General features: G+C 40.4%; 4 protein-coding genes and 1 non-coding gene across 13 annotated transcripts; all 5 read left to right on the top strand.

The window, feature by feature from the left end:
- The first annotated feature begins 1,099 nt into the window (after window positions 1–1,099).
- LOC103992646 (protein WVD2-like 7) lies at window positions 1,100–9,565 on the top strand. Of its 9 annotated transcripts, none has more exons than XM_018829307.2 (10): window positions 1,160–1,609; window positions 4,330–4,473; window positions 4,828–5,565; window positions 6,011–6,349; window positions 6,760–6,857; window positions 6,923–7,021; window positions 7,189–7,279; window positions 8,769–8,858; window positions 9,073–9,158; window positions 9,262–9,565. In XM_018829307.2, exons 2-10 carry the CDS (start codon window positions 4,402–4,404, stop codon window positions 9,284–9,286), a joined length of 1,638 nt encoding a protein of 545 aa, XP_018684852.2. In that variant the 5' UTR covers window positions 1,160–1,609; window positions 4,330–4,401; the 3' UTR covers window positions 9,287–9,565. The 9 variants fall into 9 exon arrangements, with proteins under 9 accessions (XP_018684857.2, XP_018684858.2, XP_018684852.2 ...); XM_018829306.2 differs by having other exon boundaries at window positions 9,259–9,565; XM_018829309.2 differs by having other exon boundaries at window positions 1,163–1,609; window positions 6,760–6,821.
- Window positions 9,566–10,293: 728 nt separating this feature from the next.
- LOC135585222 (uncharacterized) lies at window positions 10,294–13,164 on the top strand. The gene is made up of 2 exons (XM_065118490.1): window positions 10,294–10,543; window positions 11,592–13,164. Exon 2 carries the CDS (start codon window positions 11,905–11,907, stop codon window positions 13,084–13,086), a length of 1,182 nt encoding a protein of 393 aa, XP_064974562.1. The 5' UTR covers window positions 10,294–10,543; window positions 11,592–11,904; the 3' UTR covers window positions 13,087–13,164.
- Window positions 13,165–14,184: 1,020 nt separating this feature from the next.
- LOC103992644 (cytochrome c-like) lies at window positions 14,185–16,325 on the top strand. Its single transcript, XM_009412433.3, has 3 exons — window positions 14,185–14,393; window positions 14,763–14,896; window positions 16,005–16,325. The coding sequence occupies exons 1-3, from the start codon at window positions 14,282–14,284 to the stop codon at window positions 16,095–16,097; spliced, it is 339 nt and encodes a 112-aa protein (XP_009410708.2). The 5' UTR covers window positions 14,185–14,281; the 3' UTR covers window positions 16,098–16,325.
- Window positions 16,326–17,384: 1,059 nt separating this feature from the next.
- Window positions 17,385–20,387, top strand: LOC135617832 (uncharacterized). Its single transcript, XM_065118488.1, has 2 exons — window positions 17,385–18,548; window positions 20,104–20,387. The coding sequence occupies exons 1-2, from the start codon at window positions 17,772–17,774 to the stop codon at window positions 20,233–20,235; spliced, it is 909 nt and encodes a 302-aa protein (XP_064974560.1). The 5' UTR covers window positions 17,385–17,771; the 3' UTR covers window positions 20,236–20,387.
- Window positions 20,388–20,930: 543 nt separating this feature from the next.
- TRNAS-AGA (transfer RNA serine (anticodon AGA)) lies at window positions 20,931–21,012 on the top strand. Its single transcript has one exon. It is a non-coding gene; the product is annotated as a tRNA-Ser (tRNA).
- Window positions 21,013–21,467: the final 455 nt, after the last annotated feature.

Raw genomic sequence — 21,467 nt, 5'->3', positions numbered from 1 at the left:
GATGAAGTCACTGCTTTGTTTATATCTGAGAATAGGACACAATCCAACCACTCCATAGTTTAAGTGGGTTATGAATCTTTTACAATATTCCAGTAGATGCTGATATTTTTATGTGGATAATAAAATTAATAGCATCTCAGATATTAATTACTTGAGATGTTCCTCTCTCAAACAGAGGCAAGCATTGATTTAAAGACTGTACTGCTGTCTATAAATCTAAAATGCAAGTGCTCTCACTCTGGATTATCATGTGATTACTTGTTTTATTAGTTGTACTTCTAATCGATCAAGTTGTTTAATGCAGTCTCAAATCCTCATCTATAGGTTCCTCATTCATTTTTCAATGTAGCAAGATTCTTACATCTCAAATGAAGCATATTATTCAAGATTGTCTTATGTTCCACACTGTAACTTCAAGCATTTGAAAAATCCTCCTCTTGCTATGATTAGATTAAGCATGGATATTAACTGTATGTTTTTGGGAATTGCATGATTGAGTGTGCATTTGGAACTTGGTCAAAATCACTCATTAAGAATAGAATGTGCATCATCTTCCATATCCAACTTATGAGCCACAAATGAACTGATGTCATGTTTACCAAAGTTGGTGGTTAAACTGGTTTTCTACAGTAATTAGATGTCTTACCTGAGAAATATATTTCCCTTGCAGCAACAAGTTCCAAAAGCTCAGGTAGGTTATTCTTAACTCAAGATGTTTTATATTTAGAACATGAGTTGGATATGTAATTTCATGTTTCCAGTCATTCTGCCTGGTTGCAAAACAGTATACATTCAGGTGAATCCTACCAATCATGGTGGTGGCTTAAAAGGTTGCTGTTGTGATGGGCCATGACAGGAAACGACAGTTGTTGATGAGAAGATTGCTGCATTGGCCAAACATGAAGATTTCAAGCCAAGTAAGCTTCCATGTCAATTCATCCATTTCATAACTTGAGCTCAAATCAATGTACTGTCCTGAATCCCAACTAAGGTAAGTAACAATCAATTTCTCAATCATAGGGTGCTTTGCCTGTCTGGGACACATAATTTTATCTTTCACATAGGTGGGGAAGACTATAATTCTCTTGTCATAATTAATGAAGAAATTACTTCTGATTTTTCATGCTTTTTAAGATCCAGAACAAAGCAGTGGATTGCAGAGGATGTTGCAGAGTACAACACAATAAATAAGTCACAGGGCACATGGGTTCAACCAGGGTGAGGTCTCGGGCATCTCGGGTCAAAGAAATGTGGTCCCCGATGCGCCTGTTCACAAGCAACGCGAGTAAGTACCCCCCTGGGATCCGACGACGCAGCGCGACCCACCCCTCGAGATCCGCTGCATCGACGGTCAGATCTCTACCGTCTCTCCTTCCTCCCGCCTTTGATCTCCGTCTCCCCCATCTATATATCAACAGCTCTCTCTCAAGTCCATCGCTGAGATCACACAGCTCTCCCCATTCCACTTGGGTCTCCCCCCTCCCTCTCCCTCTCTCTTTCTCTCTGCTTGAAGACTGACTTCGAGGTTTTAAGTTCTTCTTTCTCCTCCCTTGGCTCGGATGCCGGATGCAAGTGCTCTTCGTCGGATCACATCTCTTTCTCCAAGAAGGTACGCGATCTCCGGATCTCTCATCATTCTTGTTTTTAGTTGCAGTTGGAATTGCACATATTTCTTCCTCTGGTCTTGGATCAAACTATCTGGTTTCTTGCTCTTATCTCCAAAGAATTGAACTGGTTGGAGGACGATTTAGATAGTAGTGGGAAAGACGACGGAGGGCCATCGTTGAGGGGAAATGCATCTGAATCGAGGTAGGAATAGAACTCAAGAATTCGATTTATCTGATACTCCTAAGCGGATGTTCCGATCTGGTAGACGGGCTCGATCCCGTGAGCTCGTCAGCGATGGTAACTCGTTGTTCTCTGGGAAACGACGTAAGCTGCTTTGTCGTCTTCCTCGGGCGAAACGTTTTCGTAGCGGGGAAACGCGGTGTGATGCGTTATCCCCTGCGCGCCGGAACGGCTTGGGCTGATGGACTCTGCTTGGGCGCTTGATGGCTAAACCCCAACAACTAGTGCCGGGGTGGTGATTTGGCGGCTCCGTAGCCGTCCGTCGTAAATTCGACGGATAGGGACGGAGAATTGACCCCATGGCTTTCCCCCTCTCTTTTCCTCTTCTTTATCGTGTGTCTTTAGAGTGAAGGTGAAGAGGGGAGACACCGGAAGTAGAAGCCTGTGAAACTTTGGGTGTAAGCCTTTTCGCTTGGTTCGATGCACCGAGAAAGGTATGATGAAAGCGAGGTAGATTAATGATGAGTTATTGATATGTGGGGCTTTAGACATGTCGGGCGAACGAGAAAGAGGGTAAAAGCGTGTTAAGAGGGAAAATATTTGCTTCATATTTGATTGTATACAAATATTTGCATTAGACCATTTTGGTGCCCACTAAATGGGTATTTGCAATTACACCCTTTTCTTTATCTCGCTATGTGGTGCCCACTAGTATTTGAATTCAGCACGGCACGAACCACAACCACAAGGACGACGCCAATCGTCAAAAGACGTGGACTAAACACCTTTTTTCCTTTTAGAAATCAAGGTGATATGTAATTTTAGTTGACTGGACGAACGCACATGGAGTCGAGCTACTAATCTTAGTTGAATGGAAGTCGATCGAACAAGAAACTTCCACCCGTAGAGGCACGGACATCACGAGGTTGGAAATAAAGCAAAAGGTTTGGCGATGCTAATTTTGCATGGCAACAGATTTGTACTGCTATGCTACACCATGAATGCGAGACCTTTACATTGGGTAGATAAGCTGTTACTGTCTATTATAGCTGTTTTCTGTTGTCGTTCTTATCCATTATTATAGCGAGTTCTCTGTTCGGCTTACACATCTTTCGGGATCCGTATCGTCTAGGCGTCGTAGTAAATGAGGCACTGTGCCGCAGAGAGATAAGGTGGTGACAAGGTGGGCCTGCGGCCAGCTAAGCGATGCTTTAATCTGAGCAACAACTCCAAACAATGCCCTTCGATGCCACGCATGACCCCGTCTGCCTACATCACTCCACATAAGAACAAAAAACCACACTAGGGAATGAACAGGAAGAGATCAAAAGACGGTCACGGCAAGAAAGAAAGTGAAACAACCGAACACGGGCGGTCCCAAGGGGTTGACAGATCCGACAACCCATTTACCCGATCCAAATTGGATCAGAGAACATGGGCGTTCGATATCCGTTGATACTTGCTCTGTGGACCTATCGCAAGCATAGTATCTGATCCGACCTTATAACTATCCCGAATCCGTTTCTTATCTGGCTCTACATCTCATCCAAAAAATTATCACCATCGTAATATGTCAATGGGTTCCGGAATTAACATACCGTACAATCATCGCACTCGTACTTACTGGCTTCTTGTTGTTGGCTTTCGTCGAGAACTAAGAGCGTACAACAAGAGATTAATGCGGTCAGAGACTTGTCATAGTCACAACTGTCCCTTTGTCTCCTGTCTTTTTTATTCCCTCGGATCCCTTGATCGGGAGTGAAAGTTCGAAGTTATGATTTATTTTGCGTTTTTGATTATATATAGTGCTCTTTTTGGTGCTTTCTTCTCGATAGGGAGGAGTAACCATTCAGGGAATTGATATCCTCCACAATAATTTTTCTCTTTTAAGTCGCGATATATAAATTTATCTTGGAGTTGGTGGTCTTCTTCGAACATTGTTCTGGGGAAGATCTTGTCCTATTCTTGAATCAAAAAAGTTCCCTGATACATAATTTCATTTCGAAATGCCGGTGGCACACGAACAGACCTCTAAAGGTTATCTTTGATCGCAGATATGAGCCCACAGCCTTCAGCCCACGGACTGGGTTCATCCAACCCTGATAGTGGGTGAATTGTGCAGTTTCTGCAAGATTTAACTGAAGTTCCACTAGGGGAGACACTGTGCCGTCAAAGACAAGGAATGGTGGCTTCAAAACGACCATTCTCATAAGACTCTTCATGCTCTTAGTTAAATGTGTTGCTCCTAGTGGAAATGGCGTTTGGACTTCTGACTAGTTGTACATACCTGCTCAGGGACGTGGGAGTGGCATTATTAGATTCCTGACATTAGAAGTAAAGGGGTCTAACGTTGTATATATATATATGCAATTATACAATTTCTTAAAAAGCTAACAAGAACTGCATTATTTCATATTGTTATTTTCGTTAACGATTTCCAGCTTATTTAGTTTTATTATTCTGATGCTGCAGCTTTCTTAAAATTTATTGTTCTTATATGCTCCATGACTGATTGCGCTGACTTTCTTGACCATTATGTAGAATGACACTCAGAAAGCGGCAGTTTTGCTTCCATGATTAGTTTTGCAACTTTTTTCCACTTAAAATAATTAAATGGCAACCGATGTTGATCAAGCTTATCAAGGATGGTCACAGGGGGAATTGTCTGATGGAGATACATCTCAAGTAATTTTCTCTGTTATCTAGTTTCTCTGTTATTAGTTTTTCCTTTAGTTCCTGTTCTAGTGGCCTTGGTCTACTCCAGCATGTCGTGTATTAGCTCTTTGTCTTTATCCATTTGGTTCTCAGTGTTATCTGATTCATTCGAACCATAACAAAAGCCAACAATGCTTAACAAAATAAATCTTCGGATGATATGATAATATTTATGATAAATGTTTCTAGAAAGGATCAACAAAAAGAATGCTGTAATCTTGTTGATGATGTTTTCTCTACTCTATTAGAAAAAATATGTGCTTCCATTCCGTAGAGAGTTACAGATAACATTATAAGATAATTGTGGTTGACTGGTCCTTTCAGGAAATCCCAGTTTCTCAAATGCTTGATCATGGTTCCATTTCTTTTGGAAGATTTCCAATTGAGTCATTGTCATGGGAGAGGCGGTCAGTTTTTACTCACAATAGATGTCAAGAGGAACTGGAGAAGTTCAATGGTCTAGTTGCCAAGAAGAAGGCATATTTTGAGGAGCGCTATAGAAGAATTCGAGCTATGAAAGCTCAACAGAATGTTCGACAGAATCAACATACGGAGCTCACATTGGATTATGGTGGTGATGGTAGTATGTCTAGCCAAAGCGGTGAAGAAGATGGAGCAGCTTCACAGCATGAAAGATTCAGAGATGGGGCATCAAACAATGTTCATTCTATCCCAGAAGAGACTAAACCTGGAGTAACCCTTGAGCAGGAAATTAACTGCAATGAACCTCCTCAAGAAAGGTGCTTTAATCCAGACTCCACATTGCCAAATCCTGATTCCTCAAGAGGAATTCCAGAGAACACTGAGCAAGATAAAAACACTTTAGACACTACTATGCTGGTACAACCAATGGAAACAGAGTCCTCATTGCCCCTTACAGGAGATTTGAAGGAGACTAAATCAAATTCTAGCAGCAAACTTGACAATAAAGAGATCTTGCTGAAGCCTAAGAGCCTTGAATCAAACATTGAGCCTAGAAGAGTTGCACCGGATACTAAGAAAATTAAGTCTGAACAATTGCAGTCAATTAGAAAACCTTTGCACCATAAATCACTTTCTAAGGTACGTCAGTGGAGACTCTCCTGCATTTCTTTTCTTTGGCCTTTTTTGTCTGCATTAATAAAACTGGGTATTTTCTCTTCAATAATTAGCACAAGAAACTCTAGAAATGCCAAGAAGCTTTTGATTGAATCCTAAGTACATATTTTGCATTGTATCTTGGATTTGTTGAGTACTTTGTACTTGTTACCGGACACTAGAAATTTTGTTGGAGCATTTCTGAGTCTAACGTGGATTGTGTTGGACAGATTCATCTAAATATTAATTGTTGTTGTTGGCTTATGATGTTCTGGTTATAATTTTCTACCCTTGTTTTGATTAATGGATAGCATTTGAATATTAAAGGTAAATGTCAAACTAATAAATAACAGACAATTTGTTCAAATAATAGTGCTTAAACTTCTCTGTATTTTATATGATCGGATTCCTTCATTTTTTTCATGTTCAGGATCCTGCCGCAGTTAGAAATGGTTTAAATATGAAACAAGAAACTAAGTCGAATGGGGTTCACTCATCAAAGGGACTAAAAACTCCATCACAAAAGACGGCCAGTCAGACTTTGAGCAAGACCATAGCTAGTAGAGTCAAAAGCAATGCTATGTCCACCTTGGTTGATCTAAATCAATCGCTTACAAAAGCACGCTCTATTAGCACCACATTGGGTCCATTTACTCTTGTAATGGAAAGAAGAACAAGAAATAGAGGAAATTCAACAAAGCTGGACTCTGGAAGCTCAAACATGCTAGCATCATCACAAATTCAAGCAAAGGGCGGATCAAGTGTGCAGGTGAAATTTGTCAAGTGCTTAGTGCTAATGACTACTAAATGTGGTGCTTATTAAAATAGTCTTATTCAGTGCTCAACACTTATAACTACTAGGTATGGTGATCTTCCAATATGATGTTTTCCTAATTAAGTTTGGGCTTTTTTTCATGGTCAAATTGATGAATTCTTTAAAGAATCTCAGGCAACATAATGCTGAACTACAGGTCTTGGAGAGAGAGAGAGGAGAGAGAACAAATTTTCATTAGCCACTATTCCATGAGCATAAATAACATTAGCCATTAGTCCACATATTTTCTGTCTGAGCAGTATTTGGACTGATTTTGTCATGTTTGTATCTGATTTTTCTTTAACCTAACTTTTTTTTTCCAATTGATTCCTGGTCTGCCTATGCTTATTCTGCAATTTTCACAGGACATGAAGAAAACAGCTTCATCTAGTGGAATGACAAGTAGAAGAGGACCTGAAACTAAAAGGTTGATTAAAAAAAGGATATTGTTGACATCTTTCAAGTAAGATGGCTTCTGCTCTTTATATGACAAGAATATTGTTCCTTATTATTTTGCTTTCACTTTAGAAACTTAAAAGAAGTAAAGAAGAAGCCTTTAGCAGTGGACAGCCACTATGCAAACTTAAAGAAAATTGAGGCACATGTTCTTGGGCCACCCAAGTCCAGGTGATAGTTGTTAAGAGAGTTTATATTTTGTCTTGCTGAGTTACCTTTTTGGCATATAAGATTGCCTCTTATAAACATACAACTTCATCTGAATGTCTTTGAATTTCAATTTCACTAGTTAATTGGACTCTTTAGAATCTGAAACCTCCTTTGATCTGAATATCCAGGTCTAGTGAGCTTCCTGCTAGGAACAAGTCCATATGTAATGTTGGAACTGAGCCCCATATTGCAACTGCCGAAGGAATGAAACGAAAAGAGGTAAAGAAAATTGGATTATTTTTTAATCGTTCTTCTCGTTTTTCAGCTTGCATCACTTTCATGTATTTGGAACAAGTTAATCGCCATACGAGTGTTACATGGATATTATTTTATATTCTCCTTACAGTTTGAACAAAATTACTAATTTTATGACACATTTATTTTGTCAAATCATTTTGAAGGTTTTATCATACATGAGCAGAGAGAAGGAACTTTAACTCCTCTTACATATATTCTTTAAATATCATAGTTGTAGACAAAATTATAAATAGCACTTTCCTCTCTGGCCATGTTACAGAGGACACCATGAGGTTGTTGAAAGTTGCATATTTATTGAAAGTATATGCTCGAAGATACAAGAAGCACATATGAAAAGGGTTCTTTTGTTTTTTCTCCTTTTTGTAGTTCAGTCAACTTCTAGCTCAAAGTGTTTTCTTTTTGGGATTAGGCATGGTGTCTACCATATCAATAAAGTGAGTGCTAAATATGATTTTCTCATCGCTCTATTTTAGAATTATTTCTAGCTTCCAAGAAATGAAAAGATAGAGCTTTGCCATGATCAGCTTGCTTGTTTGTGAATACCATAAAAACTTCTTCACTGTTGGTTTTAGTTTGACTTCAATTCATTGGGAAACTGTATCTGTCGACTTCCACTATCTTTATTCAAGATCGCGAATTATAAGGTCTGCCTGTCACTGTCACATAGTTTTACTTGGTCTAGGTGCATCTGAACCTTCTATTAGATTTTTTGTTATTTTTCATGTGGGAATCTTGGCCTTTTTGTTCTGACTGCTGCCTTTAAGTGACTTGTTCTTGCCAAAGACTGAAAATGACTGCACGGATTACAATTGCAGGCAAAAATTCACATATTCTAGTTCTTATTATGGAGATTTAATTTTTGCTGTAAATCCGGTTGACAGAGTCTACTGATTTTTTGCATATACTAACATTTTATATATTCAAGTGTTTGATAAATGCATCTAGAAGTAGAGACTATTTCATCATGTTTTTCCAGGAATCACAGAAGTAGAAAATAGTTGGGAATCTATGGTTGTTTCTTCTTCTTATTGTCATTGTTTATATGTGTCCATGTGTTTCTCATTACGGAACCTACATGCTGCAATTGATATTATTGTGGTCTCCCATTGGTATAAGCAACACATTAACTATTTAAAATTATTTTTTTTCACTTAAAACAATTCATCAATTATGACTTCAAACATGAAGTTAAGAAAAGCTTTTGATGCATGAAAAGCATGTCTAGAACTAATAGAATCACATTCTTTGTAAACCTAGATTGCTGTGCTGTGCTTAGTATGCCAGCCATGGCAACACATGGTTAGGCCAATTTTATCTATGCCAACTGGCACAGCACTGTCATATGCCGTGAAAAGAAGTGTGAGCATGTTATAATAATAGCAGAACGTGCACTTTCTTTTACTGACTCTGAAAATTGTTCATAATGAATCTCACTGAAATGTCCAAGCAGGGAAATGCTAGAATGAGGGAGTTCCAAAGAGGTACTATAAAGACAACTGGCCCTTCTAAGTCTGGGAATATGCCGATGGATACTAAGCAGGTCATCACTTGCATAATCCAGCAATATCTATATAAATGCTCTTTCAGTCCTTGTTATTGTGTTGCTAAGATTAATAGATCCATGTATAATTCGGCTCTTGGACTGATGTTATTTCATATCTTACTTGAATCAGATGAACAGATCCTTGCTTTTCACACCATGTTTGCACTACTGGTATCTCCCTGTACTCACTCTTTACTCCTGAAAAATGCAGGCACTTGCAGGCCGAGGAGCTGATGTTTCTCGTGGTGGGAGCAAATCAAAGCTTGATGATCCATCACTGGATGGGAGGAAGACAAGGTGCATCATCTTCCTACCGCACCGACCCAACTCCTTTGATCTTAAATTTTCCTGCTCATGTGTATCGAATCAAAATGCTTTAACCTATGTTTAACAACAGCAGGAGAGAGACACCGCACTGGCGATGAGTCCTCGCAACTTGAACGCGTATACTGGCACCTCGCTTGCTTCAGCTGCTTTCCTTCACTTGCCGCTCGCGGTACGGATCTCGTCACCTCTGCTGTCTCTTGTGAGTGTGATTTGGATCTATCAGTATGTACCATATACATCGTTTGGTCATTGTAAATTTGCCTAATCCGAACCTCTCACCCTTGTCGATTTCTGTATCTAGATATTCGCAAAGCCATATGTTTCGTGAGATCACATATATGGTGAAATATACTTCTCGTGCTGGTTAAGTTTCGGTACGTTGTAAAGTTGCAGGTGGTCTGATAATTATGCATTTCAAGTTTAGTCGGGAATATATATATATGTATATATATTATGGAAGCCAAATAGATCTCAGCATCATGTGGAAAGATCAATAAATAAAGAATAATGTTAGTGTACACGCAACGATGACTATTTTGAACTCCATTGGCAATACAAAAAGCGCAATCATAGGAACAGATTGGTTGTCGCGACTGACGGTGGAACCATGCAACGTTCCCTGGTTGGTCGATGTTAGTGTCATCCTTGTCAAAGATGGCATACTTAATATTTGTTTGTTTGCGCACTTTGTTCTTATAATTGGTTGCCTTTAAACTAATTAAAAAAATAATCATTTTACAAAATTAGAGGGGTTTGAAAGAATAGACTTCTATGATTAAAAACGGTTGGTCCTTCAGGATTTCTTTTTTTTTTAAATGAATAAAAATAAATTATATGTTTTAGCTCTATGTCATATATTTTCTACAAATAAATTCGATCGTATATTCTATGATCGAGGGGAAGGAAATGGTCATCTGACAAACGACGGCCCGAGCGCCCGGGGCGGTACGTTGTCCCCACAGCCACACGACAAGAGCAGCAGCACCACCGTGCCACCTCGGTTCGGCGTTCCAACCGAACCACCACTTGCGGACACCGAGCCGCCTGACAGCTGGAAACAGCCTGTCCGCGACCCGCGGCCAACAAACCCATCTCTCTCTCATCTCTTGCCACCTCAGACTCGCTGTCGCTCCAACTCTTTCTCCTCCTCTTCGTCCTCCCTTCTGGGCTTTGGCACTCGCCCCTCCGTAATCCCTTCTGCCGCTCGCCAGATCGGGCTTCTCCTTCCCGCAAGCTCTCTTTCGAACCCTGCGTCGTTAGATTTGGCCCAGTCTTTGCGTCCCGGAGAGCTCGAGGTTTAGGGTTCTTCCCCTTCCCCCCGTGGATCGTTTCATGTTCCTCTGATCTCGGCCAAGGTTCGTCCTTTTTCATCTCTTTTTTGTCTCTTAGTGTTCTTCCAGTACTCATTGACTTTTAGCGGTTCGATTTAGATAAATCGTTCGGGTTAACTGTTGCAGATGAACCCTTTTTCTTTTTCGCTAGATTACGTTGTTTCTTTCTTCGCGAGCGACGAGCTTTGTGTCTTGCCTACGTTGTGAGGGTTCTATTTTTCGCTTCTATAGGTTGAGAAATGAGCCAAAGTCTTGGATCATAACTAGTTCTGAAGCTGTTAATGAAGTTTCTGCTGTAGCTTTATGATCTATTGAGCTTCTTAAATGTAGGTGGTTGAGTTAGGAGGTTCCCAAGTGTTCTATTTCGTTAGTGCTCTTGAAATGAAAGCTATCTCAGTACGTTGCCCCATCTTAGAAGTTTTTGTGTGTTTGAGCGAGTTAAGCAAAACATAAATGTCAGGAGTTCCTTCTTTTAATCGAGGTAATGTTGTTTACTTTCCTGATGCGGAAGGAGTTTAATGCTATAGGTGATTGCAGGCTGTAGCTTCATCCTTATTATCGTCAAATGAATCAACTTTCTGATACTTGTGATGAGATTCCACGTACGTTTGGGTTAACAGCTTGATATCTTCGAACACGGAGAGCTATAGCTATCTTGTTACCTTGAGATTAGGCAATTAGGGTTGCGATTGTTCATTTAGCTATCATGCTAGACCTCTATGATTCTACTTTGTCGGAGAAACGGTAGCTTCGTTTTGTGCATATAGAATTATTTGACACTGAGATTCTGTTCGTTTCACTGAGCATATGCATGCTGCTTTCATGTCATGATTCGCTCCCGGATTTTCGTCTGGTTGATCAATGCTTATGTGATCATGCACCTAAATCTGCATGACCTCCAGTCAGCTTTTTGAGTGTTTAGAGTTCTTGCTAGTGCGTGAGCCATTATTTGATTGTTATTGATAGGATTGGTCCTATCAGGATAAATGCTCAATTTTCTATTTATGTTTTTGTTGTGATTATATTAGATTTTTGGAGTATCTGCTTACCCAAAAGCTTAAACTTTGCTTAGGTACCATGAATCTGAAGGTGCATGTTATGGATTGGCTGACTGGACTCCCCTGACTGGTTCATATGTTCAAGTTACAGTTGTTGGTGTGGTTTCTTGTTGTGCAATGAAAGATCTTCTCTGGCCCAAGTCATACACCATTGATGAGGTTTTTGCAAAAGCTCAGGCTTTTCTATAATAGACCTCAGATTGGTTGTTACTGTCTCGAGGAGTGCAGTGCATCAGCAGCACCAAAAGGTATCAACTTTTGTTGTACTTGTGGGCTCTTAAGTATCGATGCTAGGGGAGAGTATGCGTGGAATTTGTGTTTCGTGTGATGCCCCTGACCAGATTCAGTGCCGATGCATTTGGTGTGGTGACCATTTCTCTTGTCATTCTGTTTGATATCCTTGCTATACGATGCATATACCAAGTTGCCTTATTGCGGGTGCGGATCCAGCGACGAGATTTTCACCGGCTTGGTTACTTTAATGGGCCCTGGGTTATACGCATTTTTCTGGCCCTAGTAGCAATTTTGTGGAGCTCGAGTGAACTAGCTAGATTAAGTTTTTTAAAAGGGTGGCTTTTTTCCAGCATAACATGGCAGAAGAATATGTGCAAGCTCTACATCATCTTCAACCTTGGTTTCTCAGAACCTACAGTCTTCCTCACACTTGTGTTCCTCTTACGTGCCTCTTTGCAGAGGAGGGAGTCGGGTACTCTAAGCCAAGGATGGAACAAGAAGACCATTGGTTATGTGTTCCTTTTCTGCCTACCGATCTTCATCATGCAAGTTATCCTGGTTTTTGTTGGACCCAAGGGCTTCAACGAGGACAGGAGTGATGGGAGAGCAAAGAAGTTCAACTACTTCACAAGAGCTAGTGTCTTGATTGGAGATGAGTGTGTCTGCACTTACCCTCTGTTTAGCACTATTCTTCTTGGGCTTTTTCATGCTGCTCTGATCAGCTATGCCGTATACGTTGGACTGCATATATTGTCTTCAGCAATCAACAAACGGTTACTCCGAAGGCTCTATTGGCTGGTATCCTCAATTATTTTTTCTCTTCCAGTGAGGGTGCTCCTCCTTGGTCTCTCTGTCCTACCTCATCCGGGCAACTTGGCTTATGAGGTGATTGTTTTCTTAGCCTTTCTGGTCATGTTGTTTTGCGCTGTGATTGGCATCGTTATACTGGTCTACTTCCCAGCGGAAGATTCAGTGGCCCTGAGAGACCTAGAGGAAAGAGAGATGGAAGAGGTACCCTATGATGATTATTACTATGACAGTGCTTCACTTATAGTAAGCCAGAACTGCCACGACACCAGGAGAAACTCTGATGCCTCTACAAAGCGAGGCTCCATATCTTTTCGCACGATGATCAGGGATGATCCCCCTGCTTTGGATGGCTTTGATGGGACCAGTATGTCCTTTCAAGGCGCTCTTCAAGTTGGTTCACCCTCAGGTTCTTCTCCAACACCTGCAAAGCCCATGCTGCCGCTTAGAGAAGTCCCTAGATACTAGGAAGAAACTCCCAAGTGCAGCTACTCCCTTTACATTTGTGGTTTCATTTTGAAATTAATGAAATTAGTTTTATGGTAATGATTGTTTAAAATTTTGATCAGTGGTGATGTGTTGATGGGGACGGACCTTCATAGGGTCTTCTTGCATAGTATCATAATGGTGAAAAAACATCATGTGAGCTTTATGCAGGCTTTGATTGGATTGTGAAACTAGTAGGGCTTATGGCGATGGCATATGCTGAGAATGCACCAGAAACTGAAGACTTTTCCAACCCCTTGACTCATCTGATGACAGAAGATTTCATATATCATTCTGGAATGGTAATTTCCTGTTCATGAGTTTGTCTCTTCGTTTACTTCAAGTGAAGGATTCCATTTCAGTTTGAGGTAGTAATCCTTTGTTCGAGTTGTGATATTTTTAGGTTTGGTTCTTAGTTTGTTGAGGCAATTTTGCATTGTTCATTACACATTCATTTCTCATCTTTGCCTTTAGTTTCCGAATTGTATGGAGCCAATTTCTTATTATCAATGTTCTTTGAAGTATCTCATCTCATCAGTATCTTCTCCAATCTAAGCTCAAAATTGGTGTTACGGTGTCTCGACTCATCAGTCAGTATGTTTTATGTTTAATAAGCCAAAAATGACAGAATCAGACGCAAAACTACGTTCATAAACTTCATTACGATTTACTCCAAATATGCTTTATGGCAGAATATATCGTCTAATTTTGCTCCGATGGCCATTACTGTGAGCATGAAGACGTCGAGTTCGAATCGAAGATTGTCTAATTTGAACGTTTAACCCTAATTGAAATATCATAACGTACTTAATTAAGGAAAAAGAATTTGTGGACTGAGCCGTAATTTAAGTGAATGAAGAGGGCTTTTGTGCCTCTCGACCACATGCTTTGGTTCATGAGATTACCGTGGCCTTCGGCACCACGCTTCCGTACACGTGGCGCCTGGTCAAAGTTCTCGAAATATATTTTATGACTATTATACCCTTTAGTTAGTTACATTATCTCCGTTAATTCATGGTTAGTTTCGACAACTCGTTGCCCGCGGGTCACTATAAATAGTCGTCCGCAAGCGGAGAATTCGGCTTTGCCTGTTGGAAATTGCTCGGAAGCAAAAGGGGGGGAATAGAGAGACCCTAACCCTAGGTTAGATCGAGAGATCTCGTTTGGACGGCGTTCGATGGCGTCGTTCGCGGAAGCTCCGCCGGGCGATCTTAAGGCCGGGGAGAAGATCTTCAAGACCAAGTGCGCGCAGTGCCACACCGTCGACCAGGGCGCCGGCCACAAGCAAGGTAGATCAGACCTCTCTTTGATCCTTTTCCCCTGTCTTTCTTCTAGATAGATTGTTTTCTAGAATCCTTGACGAGTTGTCGTTCGCGTGGTCGCTGGTCGATCTACCGTTGTTTCCTTTGATGGATCGGTGCCTGGCTATCGTAGATCTGGGTTTTAATTATGAATGATATCTAGGGTTTAGGCTTGTTTTATTGATGTTGCTTTGATTAGATCTTTTGGGAATCTTTCTTGTTCTGGAGAACCTCTTGTTGAGCGTTGTTTGATACCAAATCCGTCTTTTTCTTTGTCGACTTTTCTCTCTAGTCTGTGTCTGTGAATAAGCTTAGTCTTACTTAATCTTGAGACGATCGTCTTTTTTTTGCACACAGGACCTAATTTGAACGGCCTTTTTGGAAGACAATCTGGTACGGCATCGGGTTATTCTTACTCTGCCGCAAACAAGAATAAGGCTGTTGTATGGGAGGAGTCAACTTTGTATGATTACTTGCTTAACCCTAAGAAGGTATGGATTTTTGGCTCTTCTTGTAGCTAGCTATGTAACATTTATACCTTGATAGCATTCGTTCTGCCACCCAAGACCATTCTCCACATGTTCTACTCGTTGACTAAGGTGTCAGTATCAGCATTTTTTTACAATGATTTTGATTAAGGTTGCATCTGATACTTACACTTATGATTTGAGTTTGTCTTCTAATGCTAAAATTCATAAAATGCTTGTTTTTGGGATCGAGAAAAGGGGAAAATTAAATGTAATTATGCTGGTATATTGAGCGTTTCTATCTCCAACTTATTTTTTCCTTGATAAAATATTCATTGAACTTCATTGAAGACCAGCTGTCAAGTGTTGTTGGTTTCTCTAAAGACAGTAGTAGTAATTGGTGTTCTTTCAGAGGTTAAAATAAACTAAATTTTAAATTAATATTCTGAAAAAGATGAAGTAGCAGGAGTAGAGGGGGAAAAGAAAAGGAGAATAGATCAACAGTTTGTAAAAAACACACTTTTGTATGTTGTTAATTTAAATAAACTCTGTAATTAATATAACATTTGTTTTAAAAATATTTTTAACCTAATGTTTAAATTCTTTTGTATATCATTAATTGTAAAATACATTATCTTTGAACAATTAAATATTTGTTTCAATATGTTTAGTCGGATCATGTATTCTCATTCTTGTATTATAAGTTCTGAATTGCACACAGGAAATACTGTCTTTGGGGGCTGTTTGTACTCATAATGGTAGGTTTTGGAAACTATTATCAAAATGGTTATTGTCAAATATCAGCCAACATTTGTTCATGGATGTCAAAACATAATGCATTTCCATTCTAGTGTCTTTAATTTGAATTTCCAATATGTATTCTTAGATGATTCATAACAACTGGGGTGCTGTAATGATGTGTCATATAATAAAATAGTTTTAGGGATTACTACAATCCCTAAGCATAATTCATGTACAAGTTATGGTTCTTGATTTGCAAAATGGGACACCTAATAGTGACTAAGAAGGATTGTTACACTTGTATTTAGATGAATCAACATTTCCATGTTATGCTACCACTATGATGTCTCATATGTTCTTTTCCTAAAAGGTATTTTACTTGTTTATGCAGTATATTCCTGGTACTAAGATGGTATTTCCTGGTTTGAAGAAGCCACAAGAGCGTGCTGATCTTATCGCCTATCTCAAACAGTCGACGGCTTGAGTGTTCCGTTATCATGGCTAAAACAATTTTTGTTCACCAATAAGACCATTTGTTGCCATGCTTATGACAAGCATTTGAGCTACAAAACATTCTTTGCAAATTCTTCAATCAATTGCCCATATGTTTAATTTTGTCTGCAATAGCTGACAGCTAAATTTTCTTTAAATATAAACTGGAGATTATTATGTGACGGTAAGTACATTATGCTATATATTTCTTCATGTGGTACGATTGGGTATGATAATTGTGATGGTTCTGGTTTCTTATGGGACAGTTATCTTTGCTAAAGGATTGCAACACATGATGATTTGTTCCACATGTTCTTTCTAATGTTTAGGTGTCAAGACTGAATGTCTTAATTTGGGGCAGATACTCTTGATGGAAATATCAGGCTTACATCAAACACAAGTATTTAAGAGTGTTTGGTGCTCTTACATTGACCAACAACCACACCATATGGGTTGTTACTTGGTTCTTTTGCTATTTTCTTGGTGATGTCGATGATATAGGTTGGAATACCAGATGCGAAATTAGTATTTGACTTGTGACTTTTGACTCCAAGGGTGATCATATGTTTCCTATTTGTGTTTTTCTGCTTTTACTAATTATGTGAGGTTATCTCAATTGGTTTGCAATTTTCCTGTCAATTTGTAGGTTCTGGTTCCTTCTTTTGATTCCCGCACACTGCTTTTTCGTGCGTCGAGCCCGGTTTGAATCTGAGCTACCTGGCTGGGCCATGATAAGAGTAATATCTAAAGATTGATGGTACAACGTATCAGATCTTTGATGAACTGCTTGTGTTTGTTTTTTTGTCATTCTCACCATCTACTGTTTGTTTGTTCGATTTCTTTTACAACGTGATGTTACACAAAGGTGAACTAATCGCCAAATAGCCGGAGGTACCCGACTGCCGACAACATCAAGGTGTAAAAACTAAGCTGAAAGTAACAGTCAAATGATGATTCTCCACGTTAAATAACTCGGTTTTGGTGGCGCCGCAGATTAAACCCGATCCAATGGCGTAGCTTTCGTCTCTTGCACGCCGACCAGTTCCGTGCGGCTATCGACTTAGGAGGTGGTGTCTCAGTGAGAGTTTGGTTGGAATATGCACCAGTGGATGAATCTTGGTGATGCCGAAAGCCAGCAGTGGACACCAACACATCAAGTATACTGTTGAGCTACACTGGACTTTTGGACCGCCAACTTTAGTCCTCTTTGCAGCAATCTCCTATATATAAAGGAGTTGGGTGTCATTAATGGCCGCCAATACATTTGGCAATTTAGGCGGGACCCGCAGTTGCCGCCAATTGCAGGTGTCGCTTGGTCGAGACCTGAACCCCAGAATATAGCGGTCCTCACATCAGAGCCGTTCATTGACATGGATCTCATGATCGCTAGTACTACTCCCTGCTTGTCCGGTCGGAATCATCGAGATGCGTGCTGACCCGTGATGAGTGGCTCTCCTGCGAGGGACCGCTTCTGTTTGGATGCCCCTTTTTATCTCTTTCTTCTCACCGGCTCAACAGGACGAAGAAAGGAAGCGCGAGAAGAAGATGACGGCCATGTTTGCCCTTCTCTGTTGCCCTTCTCGACCCCTCACTTGATCGCGCGCTTAGTTTAAGGGCTTCTCATCTCCTCCTTCGCTCTCTCCACCGCACGTTCAGTTTCGCCGCCATGGAAGGGCACACCGACTTCCGCGACTGGGAGATCCTTCTCGCCCCCGAGGCTGGAGAGGGTTTCGAGCCCTTGGACGGCGCCATCAAGTACGACTATTTTTCCCTTGATTCTCAGAACCCGTACCGGAAAGTAGCTGCCTTCGACGGAAATACCCACGAGAAGGAGATGGAGGAAGCACGCGCCGGTTCTGATTACGCTAGCTTGGTCGATCAGGAATCCGTCTTCTCGTTTCACGACCGGCCGAGGAAGGAGGTGGGTTATTCCGGAATGGAATTGCCTCACAATGATTTGGGCGGGTTTCGGTCGGATGAGTCGACGGACGGGCAAATATCGCGTCTTGACGGGGAAAAGGGGGAACTTGGTGATGCCGGATGTTTGGAGATCGGAGAGAAAGCTGATAATAACGACGATGAGAAAGGAGTGGGTCTTCAGGGGACTGGGGGGGCCGAGGGGAGAGAGATGGAACATGAGAATCCTGGCGACGAGGAGCCAGGTGAACCTGTGAAGACTGGTGAGTGCTACGGTTTTGCATTGGAAATGAGCGAAAAGAACAATGGCTCGGAGAAAGCTTTGACTGAGGGAGGGGAGAAGAGACGGTTGGTCTGGTGGAAGCTCCCTTTTGAGCTTCTAAAATTCTGTGCTTTCAGGGTGAAGCCAGTTTGGTCCATCTCCATCGCTGCAGCAATCTTGGGGATTCTGATGCTTCGAAAGCGATTGTATAGGATGAAACCCAAGACTAGAAGGATTCCTCTGAAGGTCAGCCTGGATGAAAAGGTAAAGTCTTGCTTTGTTAACGTTGCCTCATGTTTCCTCTTGAATATTAACTTTTTTCAGGGAGAAAATTTGGGGCTCAAACCACCAATTTTCTTCATCATCATCATTTACTCTGTGGTCAATAAGCACATGAAGGCACATTCTTGACTGTTTGATGCAATGCTGTCATTCCTGGAAGTTAATTGCTTTGATTTTATGATTCTCCGTAATATATCACTTGTCTGAACCTTTATAATTTGATGATGGCTATTTGTTTGTGCCACTTTTCGTGTTTTAGAGTTCACCTGTCCTCTTTAGTTGCTTTAACATTTTTAAAATTATTACTTGCTAGCATTGGATATTTTGTAACTTAATTATTTATGTGCATCTATTCTGAATTATAATAAACGGCATACGACTTTTGTTTTTCAATTAATATTATCTGCTGAGTGAGAGTGTATAAACCTAGATTGTGAGGTAATATTCTGATGATTATGCACCTTAAATGGAGTGAAACATTTTCATCTTTAAAGGCCAGGCCGGGATGGTTTTTTTTCTTCTTTGGTTTCCTTGTCTATTATTACCATTAGTACATTCCCCTCAATCAAACAGAAAATTTTGGGTGCTTGTATTTTTTTTTCTTTTAGTTTCTTTTTTAACTTCCCTCGAAGATAGTGAACTAGCATGTACGTGACATTTCGAAGCATGTAAGCGGTATTTATTTCATCTGTCTTAACTGCACTCAAAGGTAGTCAACTATGGTCTAGTAGCATTCTTACATCAGACTGGTCACTTGCTATCTGTAGTTAGCATTCAAAATGCAAAATTCTGTAGCAGTCATTTGTTAATTGACCATCTGGTTCCAAGTAGAGAATGAACAAAGATGAAAGATGGTTGACGATGGAGAGTTCTTGGTGATCCCAACACTACTGAGATGTGTGGCATTTATGCATATTGATGGAAACTTTTCATCTATTGGAAGGATGAGCAGAATATACTTCTTTTGGCACCTTGATGTCGAATCCTACATTTTCTTATATTTTTCCTGCTTTTTAGCTTTTCTGCAACAAGCCTCTGGTTGCTCTATCTTTCTAGCTAGGGATATAGGCCAACATTTGGCATTCACTCCATTTAACAGATCTATTGCTTGTCGACTCTAGTTTTGTTTTGAATCATCTTATGTAAACAAAAGTCAACCTGCTAAATTACTTGCAGTATTTGATGTTTGGGATAATTCATGTTCTAAAGCCTAAACACATGTTCTTAAATCATTAATAAAATGATGCATGGCCTTGTGCTAAATCCATTGGATTCTTGGCTCAACATTATCTTTGGGTAGGTAAGGAGTTCCTGCTTTACAACTTGCTCTCCATTAAATACTTTTCTCCTCTGAAATGACTAGCTTGCTTTGTGGTTTTTGGTTGCTACTGCTACTTGTCTGGCATATATATAGAACGGCATGCTATGCCAGAAGATAGCAATTGCTAAGTGAAGCTGGAATAGGGTCATTTATAGGAAAGTAAATGTTATTAATGAAAATAGGAGTCTCCTCTTCCTGACAATCCTTGTGTTGCAGAGGGCATCCCAGGTCAAAATCAATGCAGCCCGTCTCAACGAAGCTTTCTCAGTTGTGAGGCGCGTTCCGATCATAAGAGCTTCACTACCTACCAGTGGCTCGACCCAATGGACCGTGGTGGGTGTTCGGTGAGGTGCATCACTGTTCCACCGACGGCAGTGTTCCAAATTAGTTGTTCCCCTTACTGTTATCCATACAGATATAGTATAGTATTCATGGAAGCGTGGAAACTATCAGTTACCACTAAAAACATAATCATGTAATATAAGCTCATGTTCTGTGTTTCCATGGATCTCATGTAGCTTGTTTTCTCCCTTCTACAGTAATCATCATCTTCCATATGCTCATGGCGGCATCTGTTCGAGGTCAGTAACTAAGTTATTGATGTTTAGTCTAAGCCATAGTATTTATACAGACTGGAAGTAGGCTGAGTATATACCAGAATTTTGCTAGTTAATTGCATCTTCACAAAAATGAGATATAGTGATGCTTAGCTGCTCCTATTTCTTTCTCATCTACAGAGAACTCTTTCCGGTCGTTATCTTTACAGCTTAGATATTAGTTGTACGAGCATGGTATGGTATTTTTTGTCTGCTATGTATCTGTGATGAGATGGTAGGAATTCAGTGCGCCACTAAAGATAGATGATTTGGCTGATTCCATGTAACCTTCTACGGAATCCAATTATAAGACTCATCCTTTCTAGTAGATGAGAAAGAGGGTCATCTCAACAATCTCTTCATCCGAAACCAATTCGACCCAGTCAAGTAGAGATGAGCAATTATTCTCTCTATAAATAGAATAAAAGTGGGCACGTATTCACCCAAGTGGTCGTGCCGGAGTGGTTATCGGGCATGACTAGAAATCATGTGGGCTCTGCCCGCGCAGGTTCGAATCCTGCCGACTACGAGTTTTATTGTCGCTTGGGTCTCCTAATTGATTTGCCATAGTTGTGCTTATCATAATACTTTGGTTGGATAGTATGAAGGGTCCTTTTTCTTCATCGATTTTTGACCTACATATCCTTGTCATGAAGGATTAAGGACCGAGTCCTTCTTGAACTAGGCATGCTCAAGCTATCATAGCATGGGGTGGAGGCGTATGATGAGTTATGTGAATCTTGATGTCATCATGTGTCTTCATCAAGAAGCTCCTCTGATTCCCCAAAGATTAAATTAATCTTGCATAATAAAATGATTCATCACTAAACAACAGAATCTTTGGTTGTCACCATGTGCTATACATGAGTTAGGAGATGCTTGAAGTGTATCTCTATCTTAGCCAAAGAATCAACAGGAAGCATGTTTGTGCTTACCTGTATGTATCCTGGCTGAAGCTTGTAGATTGGTTCTACAACTACATTA

The sequence above is a fragment of the Musa acuminata genome, chromosome BXJ2-7 (genome assembly GCF_036884655.1).
Source record: "Musa acuminata AAA Group cultivar baxijiao chromosome BXJ2-7, Cavendish_Baxijiao_AAA, whole genome shotgun sequence".
NCBI classification, from domain to species: domain Eukaryota; kingdom Viridiplantae; phylum Streptophyta; class Magnoliopsida; order Zingiberales; family Musaceae; genus Musa; species Musa acuminata.
This window is presented reverse-complemented; position numbering and strand designations above follow the sequence as displayed.

Excerpts from the sequence above, each read along its gene's own strand:
- LOC103992646 (XM_018829306.2), top strand. The coding sequence starts at position 4,402 with ATGGCAACCGATGTTGATCAAGCTTATCAAGGATGGTCACAGGGGGAA. Across the intron at positions 5,566-6,010 it reads ACCATAAATCACTTTCTAAG|GATCCTGCCGCAGTTAGAAA; the intron begins GTACGTCAGTGG and ends TTTCATGTTCAG. Across the intron at positions 6,858-6,922 it reads ATATTGTTGACATCTTTCAA|AAACTTAAAAGAAGTAAAGA; the intron begins GTAAGATGGCTT and ends CTTTCACTTTAG.
- LOC135585222 (XM_065118490.1), top strand. The coding sequence starts at position 11,905 with ATGCCCCTGACCAGATTCAGTGCCGATGCATTTGGTGTGGTGACCATT.
- LOC103992644 (XM_009412433.3), top strand. The coding sequence starts at position 14,282 with ATGGCGTCGTTCGCGGAAGCTCCGCCGGGCGATCTTAAGGCCGGGGAG. Across the intron at positions 14,394-14,762 it reads GGGCGCCGGCCACAAGCAAG|GACCTAATTTGAACGGCCTT; the intron begins GTAGATCAGACC and ends TTTTGCACACAG. Across the intron at positions 14,897-16,004 it reads ACTTGCTTAACCCTAAGAAG|TATATTCCTGGTACTAAGAT; the intron begins GTATGGATTTTT and ends TTGTTTATGCAG.
- LOC135617832 (XM_065118488.1), top strand. The coding sequence starts at position 17,772 with ATGGAAGGGCACACCGACTTCCGCGACTGGGAGATCCTTCTCGCCCCC. Across the intron at positions 18,549-20,103 it reads AGGTCAGCCTGGATGAAAAG|AGGGCATCCCAGGTCAAAAT; the intron begins GTAAAGTCTTGC and ends CTTGTGTTGCAG.